The following is a 15,021-nucleotide window of genomic DNA, read 5'->3' on the forward strand; positions in this document are numbered from 1 at the left end:
CAGCCATGGTTCAGCTTCCACCTATCCAGTGTCATTAACACATGAGCTTACCCTAGATCCCTCCCATAGCTTCCTGTTGACTATTCTTTGGGTTGCCAAATCCTGCATTTGGAATTGTCAGCTCTACCATCAGCTTTATAACTAATCCCCTGGATTAAATTCCCTCCGATCCAAAAGCTTAGAGAGCTTTGTATTTTCCTGTCTAGATACAGCCCCACCTGAACCTGGACTCTTAGAGCTCCGCCATGACACACCAGAGATAAATGCAACTGAAACAGATACAACCAGTGACAATGAGGATGCACTAAAAAGCCAACAAACAAATGAACAACGTGCCCAAGAGTCTAAGACAGCAGGTAAGACTGAGTGACTGGGTTTGATGTGTGTGGAGGGGAACTGGCAGGTGGAGGGATTTGGTATTGTGGGTTAAGGCACAGGGAAGATTGTGGTGATGATTGAATGCTAGAAAGACAAATGTAAAGGAAGACAAACTAGATGTAGAAAAGGCATTCACAGTTCACAGGAATAATTAAGAAACAGAAATAGAAAAGAAGAAAACAGAAAACTTAACAGAGAATGGATAAACTGAAAAAATCCAGGAGGGCCACATGCAAGGAGGATCTTACTCTCATGACCTTCTTGTATTCTGGGCACCTACCTAATGGGTCTAGGGTGAAGTACTGTAGAAGAGAAGTAGGAAGAGAGAAAAATGCAGAGGGCAATAATAGCAATAAATAGAAAAAATAGGGGGAGATACAAAGAGAACTATGTCGAGAAGGAATAAAGGACAATGAATGAAGACCTGGCAGAGGGTGAACCAGGTAGAGAGAGAGAGAGAGGGCCAAGCATTGTCTGGTTTGAGAATCACCACAAAGAAGGAAGGGATGTACCTAACACCATTAAGAAGGAAATGTGTCCACAAAATAAAATTGGCCCTGGAACCCACTCAGATAAAAATAAGCCTCTCCCCTGGACAGTAAAACATGTACAATTAAGAGAGGCACAAATTGCCTGGCATTGTGGCTCAGTGTCCACCCAGGAACCCAGAGGTCTCCGGTTCCATTCCAAGTCAGGACACATGCCCAGGTTGATGGTTGGATCCCCAATAGGGGTGTGTGCAGGAGGCAGCTGATCGATTATGTTTCTCTTGCATAGATGCTTCTACTTCTCTATCCCTTTCCCTCCCCCTCTCTTTAAAAATCAATAAAAACATTAAAAAAAAGAGACACAAAGAAAGGACAGAGTTGAGGAGCAGGAAAGGACAGCAGTGGGGAAGCTTTCCTCTGCAATGGCATTAGAGGAAGAAGGGCTTGTTGATTGTAGTGAGGGTGCTCACTCCCTTAGGGAAGGCAGATGAAATTCTTCATTTATTACAGTTTTGTCCAGGAGCAGAGCTACTCCACCAGGGAAACCAAAACACCTCCTGCTCTATAGACCCAATGGGTATAGAGAAGGAAAAGTCATATTTTTCTTCATATTTTTATATTCAGGAGTTGAATGTGAAGCCCAAGCAAGGACCGACCGTAACCAGGCGTCTGACGTAATAGGTAAGACTGACTGAAAGAATGTGTGATGTAAAACCCAGTATTAGGCAAGGGTCTGGGACATGTCATCAGTGCCCATGGAAACAGTCCTGGTGACCTTGGTTAGAGGTAGAAAGGGGAAGGAACAAGTGCCTTATACTTTGAGATCAACAGAAAAATGTCCCTAGTAATTGGAAAAAATATCCAAAACAGAAATGGGAACTTTAAATATTGATATCAGAGTGTATATTTCTATATTCAAAGAAAGGAAGGTATTGCAGTAAGGGTTAGAGAAAAGGGAATATTTCAGAGAGATAAGATATTCATGAAAGGATATGAAAAAAACACACACACCCAAACGAAGACAAGGAAAGGCATAAAGAGATACCTTTGCCAGAAACAGGCATATGTAGCAAAAATGAATTGAACCAAGAGACTTTGCTTGGGGAGATGTGCAATTGATGCAGTGTGCAAACCAATAAATTAAATTTAAAATGATAATAAGTAAATAAAAATATTAAAAATATATAATTTGATGCCATTTCTAAAGTTTGGCTTTATGTATGTAGACTTCTCTCTGAAATAGCTTTCTAGCTTAGTAAATATTTAGAGATGTTTGGAAATGATGCAAAGAAAGAAAGAAAGAGGTAGACTGAGGGTGGAGATAATAGATAGAAAGAGAATGGAGGTAAGAAGTAAAGTGAAGATCTGAGTTGAGGTAGAATGTGGATAGGGATAGCAAGTTGAGCAAGCGGAGGGGCGGGGCGTAGAAAAGTGCTGCAGGATGGGCAAAGCAGCCCTCTGTGCATGAACTTTACAACCTTCTGGGTAGGACCTGGAGCAACCTGCAGGTCACACACATCAGGCACAGACCAGAGGGACCTGAGATAACTTGGCTTCTAGGTCTTCCTAGTAATCTCATGAACGGTTTCCAACCGGGGGCTAGGTGGCCCCTCACCCAAGACACTAGGGTTTTTTCTTCTTCTAATATTTGCAGTGATCAACAGTCAGGACTTTGAAGAATTTACTGATGAAGATGAGCCTCCCAAAGGTTTCACCTCAGCATTGAAAAGGAAGCCAGGTGAGGAGGTGGGAGTTCAAGGCTTGGGGTGCAGGAAACTCAATTAAGAGGCACTGTTTCCTGAGGCATCAATTCTGAGTTCATCCTATACCACAGACCCTGTTTATCCTGGAATCCCATTCTCTATGTTTATTTTACCTGACCTTTGGGAGGTGCAAGGTAATAAATCATTATATTTATATTTAAAAAATATGTGGCCTATTAATCCATAAGTCTTATAAATCAACCAATGCACCCACCTATTGATTATATACTAGTAATAAGCTAGCAAAGTAGTGAATTTATTTTAAAACTAATTCTGTGACAATAAAGTGTTGGGTTTATACAGTGATTTCTACAGAGAAGAGAAAGCTAAATATTTCTTTATTGGAAGGTCATATTGTCATCTAATCACAAAGTTTGAATAGTGTTGAGGGTCAATTCCTCCAGCTCTCCTGTGTTAGCAGAAATGGATAAGGTTTTTTCAAACTCAAACTGTTGTTTTTTAGAGTTCTCCAGCAAGTCAGGACATATAGAATGACTTTTCAAAGTATCTTTGCAAATAGTGTGTTACCTTTTACTTTACAACAGCCTTGAGGAGTGAGCAAGATGGCCATTATTACTCTTGTTTCTAGATGAGAAAACAAAATCATATAAATGTTTCAAATCTTCCACAGAGTCTCATGGAGAAAGGGAAAGACAAGACTAGCTTCCTGGATTTTGTGTTATTTCCTTTGTAAACCTGGAACTCAAACAGTAATCAAAATGTTGTTTCCTCAATCCTGTGTATAGCATGAGTGGTCATCAGATTTGCAGCACTTTAGTGTACAAAGTGGTGATTGCTTTTCCCTTCCTCCTTTCCCAGAAGGTTTAGAAACATGTCTTTTGAGCTAAACCCACTAGGAAAAGAGAAAAACACAAATAAAGATGTTACCTAGTCTTGATCTTACAACAAGACAATATTGTAAATAATTCTTTTATTCTAATAGCTCTCAATATCTATGAATGTAAAACATTAAATTTCCTTCAGTTAATAGAGAGTACACATTGTAACTTGAAGCTTAGTGTAGGCAAAGTGCTCTGAAAAGTGGTCCCAAAATAGGGCTATGGCTCAGACACCAGAGATTATATCAAAGGGCACCAGCGGGTAGAAGAGGCTCCCTACCTACACGTTTCTTAACATGAGATTTCCAAGGTCTCCCCACAAAGAAACAGCAGATGAAGGAAGTGTGAAATGGCTATAGAAGAATAAGAGGTAGAACAGAGAAGTGTAGGAAGGAAAAGTCAAATGGAGCACAAGGGTTCTTTGTGATTGTCTTGTCTCTTCTATGGGGACATGAAATAGAGCATCACTAACCTACAAGGCAGGTGATATAAAGAGACAGACCAGGTGACCTGTGTGCAGGCCATGGTGTACATGGGTTTTTTAAAAAATTTAAGTTGTATTAAGAAATTCTATGCTGCATTGGTTCCCTGGTCACACAGTGAGACACCTAAGAATCCTACTCTTTAGTACTTGATCCCTTAGACTCTAAGGCTTAGAATCAAACAGAGAGGAGAGAACCAAGAATACACCTGTTCATAACTATAAACAGTAGTAGATAAGATTGTACTTCCGGACAAATATCCAGAGTCTAAATCCGGAGCTCTGTTTTCATGATGAATCTTTTTCGGAGGTTCTCTATAAGCATTGATTCATTACTTCTGGGATACCATTTTAAGCATTTAGCTATTTCAGTTGTATTGGAATATGGGAGGAGGCAAGAGGCATTATAAGTGATTGTTTGACTGGATGAGCACAATCAATTGATATATTGAAAAAGAAGCAATATTGCACTAGTAAATAGCAGTCATTTTTACTAAACACTATCATTTATTAATACCAAAGAGTTTTTATTCTATAAGCAGAGTGAGCACAATATTTCATGGTTGACAATAGTGTCATTAATACAAAACTTAGAATATCTTCAAAGTATAATTTGTGCTAACATTAATTACTTCTGGAAAAAATGGTTTAGACCAACTACTTTCAAACTTAAATGATACTTAGATGTTTGACTTAGATTTTGATTTGTCACAGGGCTTTTGTGAAAAAGTTCATTTTTCACATAAACCTTAACAGAGAGATAGGGTAAAAAGGTTATCCCAGCATTCATAGTGGAAGAAACTGGAGATGATAATGTTTGAGGGTCATTTACAAATTCACATGGGAAGTAAATGGGAGCACCAGGCAGGAGCCCAGCATGATGCTCAGGGGAGCACCAGAACTGGGTTCAAGTGAGAGGAAGAGGAATATAATCATCTCAACATTGACATTATCACAAACCCTATCTGCTGTGTGAGTTGTCATAGACTCTGTAAGACCACTGCAAACAAATACAGTTCTCTCCCTTTTACTTTATAGAGTCCATGGATTCCAGAAAATCACCAACCTCTGGACAAATACCTTGCAAAACAGGTAAGAGCAAGCAAATAACTTTTCATGGTGACAACTGAATAGTGTTTACTACAAAAGATACATTCTAATTTTTGCTTCTTCATTCATAGCAAAATAAATATTTGTGTTAATGTAAGTTCATATTTTAACTTTTGTGTTAGTTAGGCTAATGGCTGTGACAAATAAACCTAAAGAGGCCAATCACTCAAACACAATACAATTTCAATATTTTTATCAACTAAACTTTCCAAACAATTTTAGAAAGGGGGGGCGGGTGGGTGAGAAAGGAACTTTATTTCACAAAGTCATTCTGGGAAGCATACAACTGAGAGATCTGCCTTCTTCAATACCAGATTACTAAGACCACCTTGGGAAAGAAGCAGAGCTAAAATATAATATAATTACAAACATGAACACAAATCCATAAGCTACATGTAAAAGGAGAAATTGAATGTAGTACATAATACAGGACCAAAAGAAAACAGAGAAACTTTGGCCAGAGTGGCTCTGTTGGCTGAGCATCCTCCCATGCACCCAGGGGTCGGTGGTTTGATTCCCCATCAGAGCACATGCCAGGTTTGCGGGCTCCATACCCAATAGGGGTGTGTGCAGGAGGCAGCTGATCCATGATGTTTTCTCTCATTGATATTTATATATCTCTATTCTCTCTCTCTCTCTCTCTCTCTCTCTCTCTCTCTCTCTCTCAATCAATCAATAAAAATATGTTGTTGTTATTTTTAAGACAGGAACAGAGATAGGACAGGGTTGAGCAACAGATGGGGGAGTTTTCCACTGCAAGGTAATTACAGGGAGAAGGGCTTGTTGATTGTTTGAGGGTGCTTAATCCCTTAGGGAGGCAAATGAAATTCTTCATTTCTTACAATTCTGTCCAGGAGAAGAGCTACTCCACCAGGGAAACCAAAACATCTCCTGCTCTGTAAACCCAATGGGTATAGAGAAGGAAAAGTCATTTTTATATTCAGGAGTTGAATGTGAAGCCAAAGCAAGGACTGACTGTAACCAGGCATCTGACGTAATAGGTAAGGCTGACTGAAAGAATGTACCAGACAAGGGTCTGAAACATGTCATCAGGGCCCTTGGAGACAGTAATGATGGCCTGGGTTAGAGGTAGAAAGGGGAGGGAACAAGGGCCTTATATGGCGAGGTCAACAGAAACACGTCCCCGGTAATTGGAAAAAATATAAAAAACAGAAATGGTAAATTTACGTGTTGATATCAGAGTGTATGATTCTATATTGGAAGAGAGGAAGGTATGGGAGTAGAGAAAATTTTCAGAAAATCAAGATATTCATGAAAGGAGATGAGAAAAACATACACACACAAAGAGAAGGAGAGGAAAAAAGAGACACTTTTGCCAGGAATCAGCATAATTGCCAAAAATGAGCCGAACCAAGAGACTTCTTTTGGGGTGATGGGTGATTGATGCAGTGTGCAAATGATGTCTTATTCAGTTGTACACTTGAATCCTATAAAGTTCTGTGAACTAATATTATCCCAATAAATTGAGTTAAACATAAAAATAATAGATACATTAAAATTAACAGTATATAATTAGATGCCATTTTTAAAAGAGAGGCTTTATGTAGGTATACTTCTCTTTGATCCCTCTATCTAGCTTAATAAATATTTAGATATGTTTGGAATGAATCAAAGAAAGAGATAGAATGAGGGTGGAGATATCAGAGAGTGGAGGTAAGAGATAGACTGAAGATGGGAGTTGAAATAGAATGGGCATGGGGATAGCAGGTATAGTGAGGGTGGGCATAGAAGTGTGCTTCAGGTTGGGCAAAGCTGCACTCTGTGCATGAACTTCACAACCTTCCGGGTAGGGCCTGGGACAACCCGAAGGTCACACACATCGGCCACACACCAGAGGGACCTGAGTTAACTTAGCTTCTATGTCTTCCTACTGCTCCAATGAAGGGGTTTCCACAGAGTGGTCTCCCTGGCCCCACCCCAAGACACTGCGTGCTTTTTTCTCCTGTGTGCAGTGATCGACAGTCAGGACTTTGCAGAATTTACTGATGGAGATGGACCCCCTGAAGCTTCCACCACAGCATTGAACAGGGAGCCAGGTAAGGAGGTGGGAGCTCAAGGCTTGGGGTGCAGGAACCTCAACTAAGAGGCACTGTTTCCTGAGGCATCAATTCTGAGTTCATCCTGGGATCCCATTCTCTGTGTTTATTTTACCTGACCTTTTGGGATGTGCAACGTAATAAATCATTATATTTATATTTAAAAAATATGTGGCCTATTAATCCATAGTTCCTATAAATCAACCAATACACCCATCTATTGATTATATAGTAGTAATCGGCTAGCGAAGTAGTGAGTTTATTTTAAAACTAATATAGTGACCATAAAGTGTTGGGTTTATACAGTGATTTCTACAGAGAAGAGATGCTAAATATTTCTTTATTGGAAGGTCATATTGTCATCTAATCACAAAGTTTGAATAGTGTTGAGGGTCAATTCCTCCAGCTCTCCTGTGTTAGCAGAAATGGTTAAGGTGTTTTGAAATCCAAAATGTGGTTTTTTAGAGAGTTCTCCAACAAGTCATGACATATAGAATGACTTTACAAAGGTTCTTTGCAAATAGTGTCTTACCTTTTCTTTTACAACAAATCTGAGGAGTGAGCAAGATGGCCATTATTACTCTTGTTTCTAGATGAGAAAACAAAATCATATAAATGTTTCAAATCTTCCACAACGTCACATGGAGATAAAGGGAAAGACAAGACTAGCTTCCTGGATTTCGTGTTATTTAATTTGTACTTCTGGAACTCAAAACAGTTATCAAAATGTTGTTTCCTCAATCCTGAGTATAGCGTGAGTGGTCATCAGATCTGCAGCACTTTAGTGTACAAAGTGGTTGCTTTTCCCTTCCTACTTTCCCAGACGTATTAGAAACATGTCTTTTGAGCTAAACCCACTAGAAAAAGAGAAAAACACAAATAAAGATGTTACCTAGTCTTGATGTTACAATAAGACAACATTTTAAATAATATTTTTATTCTAATAGTTCTTAATATCTATCAATGTAAAACACAAGTTTCCTTCAATTAATATAGAGTGCACATTGTGACTTGTGGCTCAGTGGAGGCAAAATGCTCTGAAAAGTGGTCCCAAAATAGGGCTATGGCTCAGACACCAGAGATTATTTCAAGGGGCACCAGGAGGTAGAAGAGGCTCCCTACCAACAAGTTTCTCAGCATGAGATTTCCAAGGTCTCCCCACAAAGAAACAGCAGATGAAGGAAGTGTGAAATGGCAATAGTAGGATAAGAGGTAGAAAAGAGAGAAGTATAGAAAGGTAAGGTTCAAACAGAGCACTTGTCCTTGTTGCCATTGATTTGTCTCTGCTATGAGGAAAGAGAATGGAGCATCACTAACCTACACAGCAGGTGACTTAAAGGGGCAAACCAGGTGTCCTGTTTGCAAGCCATGGCATACATGGATTTTCAAGATTTTTCATGTTGTGTTAGGGAATTCCATGCTACATCAATTTCCTGGGCGGGCACACACTGAGACATCTAAAGATCTTATTGCTTGTCCAGTGATCAATAAACTAGATTCTTTAGACTAAAATAAAGGAAGAGAGTGCCAAGAAGCCAGCTATTCATGACTCTAAACTGTATCACATAAGATTGTATTTCTGGACAAATATCCGGAGTCTAAATCCGGAGCTCTGTTTTCATGATGAAACTTATTCTGAAGTTCTTTATATTCATTGATTCATTACTTTGGGAATATCATTTTAAGCATTTAGCTTTATCAATCCTAATGCTAAATAAGAGGAGGCAAGGGTCATTCTAAATCAGTGGTTCTCAACCTTCTGGCCCTTTAAATATAGTTCCTCATGTTGTGACCCAACCATAAAATTATTTTCATTGCTACTTCATAACTGTAATGTTGCTACTTTTATGAGTCATTATGTAAATATCTGATATGCAGGATGGCTTTAGGCGACCCCTGTGAAATAGTCCTTCAACAGCCAAAGGGGTCGTGACCCACAGGTTAAGAACCGCTGTTCTAAATGGTTGTTTGACTGGATGAGCATAATCAATTGATATATTGAAAATGTAGCAATAATATACTAGTAAATAATAGGTTTTTTTACTACACACTATCATATGTTCATGCTAAAGAGTTTATATTCTATAAAGCAGAGTGAGCACAATATTTCAATAACTGTTGACAATAGTGTCATTAATAGAAACTTTCGAATGTCTTCAAAGTATATTTTGTGCTAATATTAATTATTAATGGGATAAATGGTTTAGACCAACTACTTTCAAACCCAAATGATACTTAAATGATTGACTTACATTTTGATTTTTCACATGCTTTTGTGAATTAAATTTCACTTCTTTCACAAAACCTTAACTGAGAGATACGGTAAGTAGGTTATCTCATCATGGTAGTGTAGGAGATGATAATGTTTGAGGGTCATTTACAAATTCACATGGAAAATAAATGGGAGCACTAGGCAGGAGCCCAGCATTATGGTGCTCAGGGGAGCATCAGAACTGGGTTCAAGTGAGAGAAAGAGAAATATGATCATCTCAACACTGACATTATCACAAACCCTATCTGCTGTGTGAGTTGTCATAGACTCTGTAAGACCACTGCAAACAAATACTGCTGTTCTCTCTCTTTTACTTTATAGAGTCCATGGATTTCAGAAAATCACCTACATCTGGAAAAATACTTTGCAAAACAGGTAAGAGCAAGCAAATAAGAACTCTTCATGGGTATAAATGAACACTATTTTCTACAAAGAATTCATTCTAATTTTTGCTTCTCCGATTATAGTAAAATAGTAAAACTAGAGGCCCGGGGAACAAAAATTTGTGTACTTGGAGGGGTCCCTCAGCTCGGCCTATGCCCTCTTGCAGTCTGGAACCCCATGAAGGATATCCACCTGCTGGCTTAGGCCCACTCCATGGGGAATTGGGCCCAAGCTGGCAGTCAGACATCCCTCTGGTTGCCTGGCAGCCCTTGGGGGATGTCCACTTGCCAGCAGGGAGCAGGCCTAAGCTGCAGTTGGACATCCTTAGAGCTGCTGAGGAGGCGGGAGAGACTCCCACCACAACTGCTGTACTGGCAGCCATCAGCCTGGCTTGTGACTGAGCAGAGCTCCCCCTATGGGAGCACACTGACCACCAGGGGGCAGCTCCTGCATTGAGCATCTGCCCCCTGGTGGTCAGTGTGTGTCATAGTGACCAGTCATTCCCAGTCATTCTGCTGTTAGGGTCAGTTTCCATATTACCCTTTTATTATATAGGATAGAGGCTTGGTGCATGGGTGGTGGCTGGCTGGTTTGCCCTGAAGGGTGTCCCAGATCAGGGTGGGGGTCCCGCTGGGGTGACTGGCCAGTCTGAGTGAGGGGCTGATGGCTGTTTGCAGCTAGTCACACCCCTTTCAGGGTGGGGGTCCCCACTGGGCTGCCTGACCAGCCTGGATGAGGGGCTGATGGCCATTTACAAGCTGGTCAAGCCCCCCACCCCCAGTGGGGACCCTCACACCATGGAGGTGTGGCCAGCCTGGGTGAGGGGCTAATGGCTATTTTCAGGTTGGCCACACCCCCTTTAGGATGGGGTCCCCACTGGGGTGCCTGGCCAGTCTGGGTGAGGGGCTAAGGGCCGTTTTCAGGCTGGCCAAGGCCTCCCGGCCACGAAAGGTCCAGCCTCTCCATTTTTTCTTTTTTTTTTTTATTCTGGGATGTATTTACCTTCTATAATTGAAACTTGTAGCCTTGAGAGCTCAGAGCTGGTCAGGGCAGGCAGGAGGGAAGCCTCCTGCTCACTCCAGCTCCATGGCACAGCCAGCTGAATGCAGGTATCTGGGGTTTATTTACCTTCTATAATTGAAACTTTGTTGCTTTGAGTGGAGCTCAGAGCCAGCTGTGGCAGCTCGGAAGCTTGGCATTGGGGCAACCAAGCCTCCTGCTTGCTCCAGTTCCGTGGCTGCTGGCCAACATCTTGGTTGTGTTAATTTGCATATAGTCACTCTGATTGGCTGGTGGGCGTGGCTTAAAGCATAGCAAAGGAAAGGTCAATTTGCATGTTTGTCTTTTATTAGTGTAGATACATATTTGTGTTAATATAGGATAGTTCATATTTTAAATTTTGTATTAGTTAGACTAATGGCTGTGACAAATAAACTTAAAGAGGCCAATCGCTCAAACACAATACAATTTCAATATTTTTATCAAGTAAACTTTCCAAGCACTTTTAGAAAAGGAGAGTGGCAGGGAGATAGGAACTTTATTTCACGAAGTCATTCTGGGAAGCATACAACTGAGAGATCTGCCTTCTTCAATACCAGATTTCTAAGACAACCTCGGGAAAGAAGCAGAGCTAAAATATAATATAATTACAGACATGAAAACAAATCCATAAGCTACATGTAAAAGAAGAAATTGAATGGAATACATAATACAGGGGCCAAAGGAAAACAGAAAAACTCTGGCCAGAGTGGCTCAGTTGGCTGAGCATCCTCACATGCATTCAGAGGTCGCTGGTTTGATTCCCCATCAGGGCACATGCCAGGGTTGTGGGCTCCATGCCCTGTGAAGGTGTGTCCAGGAGGCAGCTGATTCATGATGTTCCTCTCTCATTAATGTGTATATATCTTTCTCTCTCTCTCTCTCTCTCTCTCTCTCTCTCTCTCTCTCTCTCTCAATCAATAAAAATATGTTGTTGTTATTTTTAAGAGAGGAACAGAGAAAGGACAGGGTTAGCAGCAGATGGGGGAGTTTTCCCCTGCAATGTAATTACAGGGAGAAGGGCTTGTTGATTGTTTGCGGGTGCTTAATCCCTTAGGGAGGCAAATGAAATTCTTCATTTCTTACAATTCTGTCCAGGAGAAGAGCTACTCCACCAGGGAAACCAAAACACCTCCCGCTCTGTAAACCCAGTGGATATAAAGGAGGAAAAGCCATTTTTATATTCAGGAGTTGAATGTGAAGCCCAAGCAAGAACTGACTGTAACGAGGCATCTGACGTAATAGGTAAGGCTGACTAAAAGAATGTGTGATGTGAATCCCCGTACTTGGCAAGAGTCTGAGCCATTTCATCAGGGCCCTTGGATATAGTAATGGTGGCCTTGGCTTAAGGTAGAAAGGGGAGGGAACAAGTGTCTTATGCAGCGAGGTAAAAAAAACATGTCCCCAGTAATTGGAAAAAATATCAAAAACAGAAATGGTAAATTTAAGTGTTGATATCAGAGTGTATGTTTCTATATGCAAAGAGAGGAAGGTATTGGGGTAGGGAAATTTTTCAGAAAATCAAGATATTCATGAAAGGAGATGAGAAAAACACACACAAAGAGAAGGAGTGGTATAAAGAGACACTTTTGCGAGAAATCAGCATTATTGCCAAAAATGAGCTGCACCAAGAGACTACATTTGGGGTGATAGGTGATTGATGCAGTGTGCAAATGATGTCTTATTCAGTTGTACACTTGAATCCTCTACAGTTCTGTGAAGCAATGTCATCCCAATAAATTAAGTATAAAAATAATAAACACATTAAATATTAACAATACATATTTGATGCCATTTTTAAAAGATAGGCTTTATGTGGTATACTTCCCTTTGATCCATCTTTCTAGCTTAAATATTTTGATATGTTTGGAATAAATCAAAGAAAGAAAGAGATAGATTGAGGGTGGATATATTAGAGAGTGGAGGTAAGAGATAGAGTGAAGATGGGAGTTGATATAGAATGGGCATGGGGATAGCAGGTATAGTGAGGGTGGGCATAGAAGTGTGCTTCAGGTTGGGCAAAGCTGCACTCTGTGCATGAACTTCACAACCTTCCGGGTAGGGCCTGGAACAACCCGAAGGTCACACACATCGGCCACACACCAGAGGGACCTGAGTTAACTTAGCTTCTATGTCTTCCTACTGCTCCCATGAAGGGGTTTCCACAGAGTGGTCTCCCTGGCCCCACCCCAAGACACTGCGTGCTTTTTTCTCCTGTGTGCAGTGATCGACAGTCAGGACTTTGCAGAATTTACTGATGGAGATGGACCCCCTGAAGCTTCCACCACAGCATTGAACAGGGAGCCAGGTAAGGAGGTGGGGAGCTCAAGGCTTGGGGTGCTGGAACCTCAACTAAGATGTCCTGATGCATCAATTCTGAGTTCATCCTATACCATGGACCAAGTTTATCCTGGAATCCCATTCTCTGTGTTTATTTTACCTGACCTTTTGGGATGTGCAACGTAATAAATCATTATATTTATATTTAAAAAATATGTGGCCTATTAATCCATAGTTCCTATAAATCAACCAATACACTTATCTATTGATTATATACTAGTAATAAGCTAGCGAAGTAGTGAATTTATTTTAAAACTAATATAGTGACTATAAAGTATTGGGTTTATACAGTGATTTCTACAGAGAAGAGAAAGCTAAATATTTCTTTATTGGAAGGTCATATTGTCATCTAATCACAAAGTTTGAATAGTGTTGAGGGTCTATTCCTCCAGCTCTCCTGTGTTAGCAGAAATGGTTAAGGTGTTTTGAAACCCAAAATGTGGTTTTTAAGAGAGTTTTCCAGCAAGTCACGACATATTGAATGACTTTACAAAGGATCTTTGCAAATAGGTTCTTACCTTTTCCTTTACAACAGTCCTGAGGAATGTGCAAGGTGGCCATTATTACTCTTGTTTCTAGATGAGAAAACAAAATCATATAAATGTTTCAAATCTTCCACAGAGTCTCACAGAAAAGGGGAAAGACAAGACTAGCTTCCCGGATTTTGTGTTTTTTCCTTTGTAAATGTGGAACTCAAAACAGTTACCAAAATGTTGTTTCCTCAATCCTGTGTATAGCATGAGTGGTCATCAGATCTGCAGCACTTTAGTGTACAAAGTGGTGATTGCTTTTCCCTTCCTCCTTTCCCAGAAGGATTAGAAATATGTCTTTTGAGCTAAACCCACTAGGAAAAGAGTAAAACACAATTAAAGATGTTACCTAGTCTTGATCTTACAACAAGACAATATTGTAAATAATTCTTTTATTCTAATAGTTCTCAATATCTATCAATGTAAAACCTAAGTTTCCTTCAGTTTATAGAGAGTGCACATTGTGATTTGTGGCTTAGTATAGGCAAAGTGCTTTGAAACGTGGTCCCAAAATAGGGCTATGGCTCAGACACCAGAGATTATTTCACGGAGTACCAGGGGGTAGAAGAGGCTCCCTACCAACAAGTTTCTCAACATGAGATTTCCAAGGTCTCCCCACAAAGAAACAGCAGATGAATGAAGTGTGAAATGGCTATAGAAGGGTAAAAGGTAGAACAGACGGAAGTGTAGGAAGGCCAAGTTCAAATGGAGCACAGGGGCTCTTTGCGATTGACTTGTCTCTGCTATGGGAATATGAAATAGAGCATCACTAACCAACAAGGCCGGTGACTTAAAGGACAAACCAGGTGTCCTCTTTTCAGGCCATGGTATACATGAATTTTCAAGATATTTCAAGTGATAAGTAGGGTAAGAAGGTGGATAGTACAGAACTTAGATTGAGAAGATGTGCCATACTGAGTCCAAAGAAAGAAGACTCTGTATTGATCTTTAGATTGAGAAGATGTGCCATACTGAGTCTAAAGAAATAAGACTCTGTATTGATCTTTTAACACATATGCTTGCTAGCAGAGGAATTAAGGTTACTCCCAGTCAGACAGAATGTTTTATACAAGAAGTATGTCCATGCTTTTCTGAGGAAGGAAAGGCAAATGTAAAGGCATGGGAGGAGTTAGGCCCAAGGAGCCTTATCCTTAACCCCACCGCAGCCTTTCTACCCCTGGAAAGTGCAGGATTGGCAAGCTCTCCCTGGGGTGATAGATCAGGACTCAGGTAATAGCGGAAAGCGCCAATCCTACTCTTAAAATGGATACAAGAGAGCATTTGGGGTTTTTCTTTTTAATGCCTGCTTTTAAAAAATAAAAAAGGGGGAATTTGCTGGGA

At 40.4% G+C, this 15,021-nt stretch overlaps 1 protein-coding gene across 2 annotated transcripts in view; it reads left to right on the top strand.

The window, feature by feature from the left end:
• LOC308522696 (nuclear body protein SP140-like protein) overlaps nt 1–15,021 on the top strand; it is a 46,223-nt gene that overhangs the window by 10,791 nt on the left and 20,411 nt on the right. The window contains exons 7-16 of one of the 2 annotated variants that reach the window (XM_081096224.1): nt 207–356; nt 1,491–1,547; nt 2,521–2,604; nt 4,988–5,041; nt 5,763–5,819; nt 5,914–6,060; nt 7,033–7,116; nt 9,710–9,763; nt 11,909–12,055; nt 13,035–13,118. In XM_081096224.1, the coding sequence (XP_080952350.1) occupies nt 207–356; nt 1,491–1,547; nt 2,521–2,604; nt 4,988–5,041; nt 5,763–5,819; nt 5,914–6,060; nt 7,033–7,116; nt 9,710–9,763; nt 11,909–12,055; nt 13,035–13,118 (918 nt within the window). The remainder of the gene's footprint in view (nt 1–206; nt 357–1,490; nt 1,548–2,520; nt 2,605–4,987; nt 5,042–5,762; nt 5,820–5,913; nt 6,061–7,032; nt 7,117–9,709; nt 9,764–11,908; nt 12,056–13,034; nt 13,119–15,021) is intronic. The other variant, XM_081096225.1, reaches the window with a different exon arrangement.

This window comes from Myotis nattereri (genome assembly GCF_964212035.1).
Source record: "Myotis nattereri genome assembly, chromosome: 7".
NCBI classification, from domain to species: domain Eukaryota; kingdom Metazoa; phylum Chordata; class Mammalia; order Chiroptera; family Vespertilionidae; genus Myotis; species Myotis nattereri.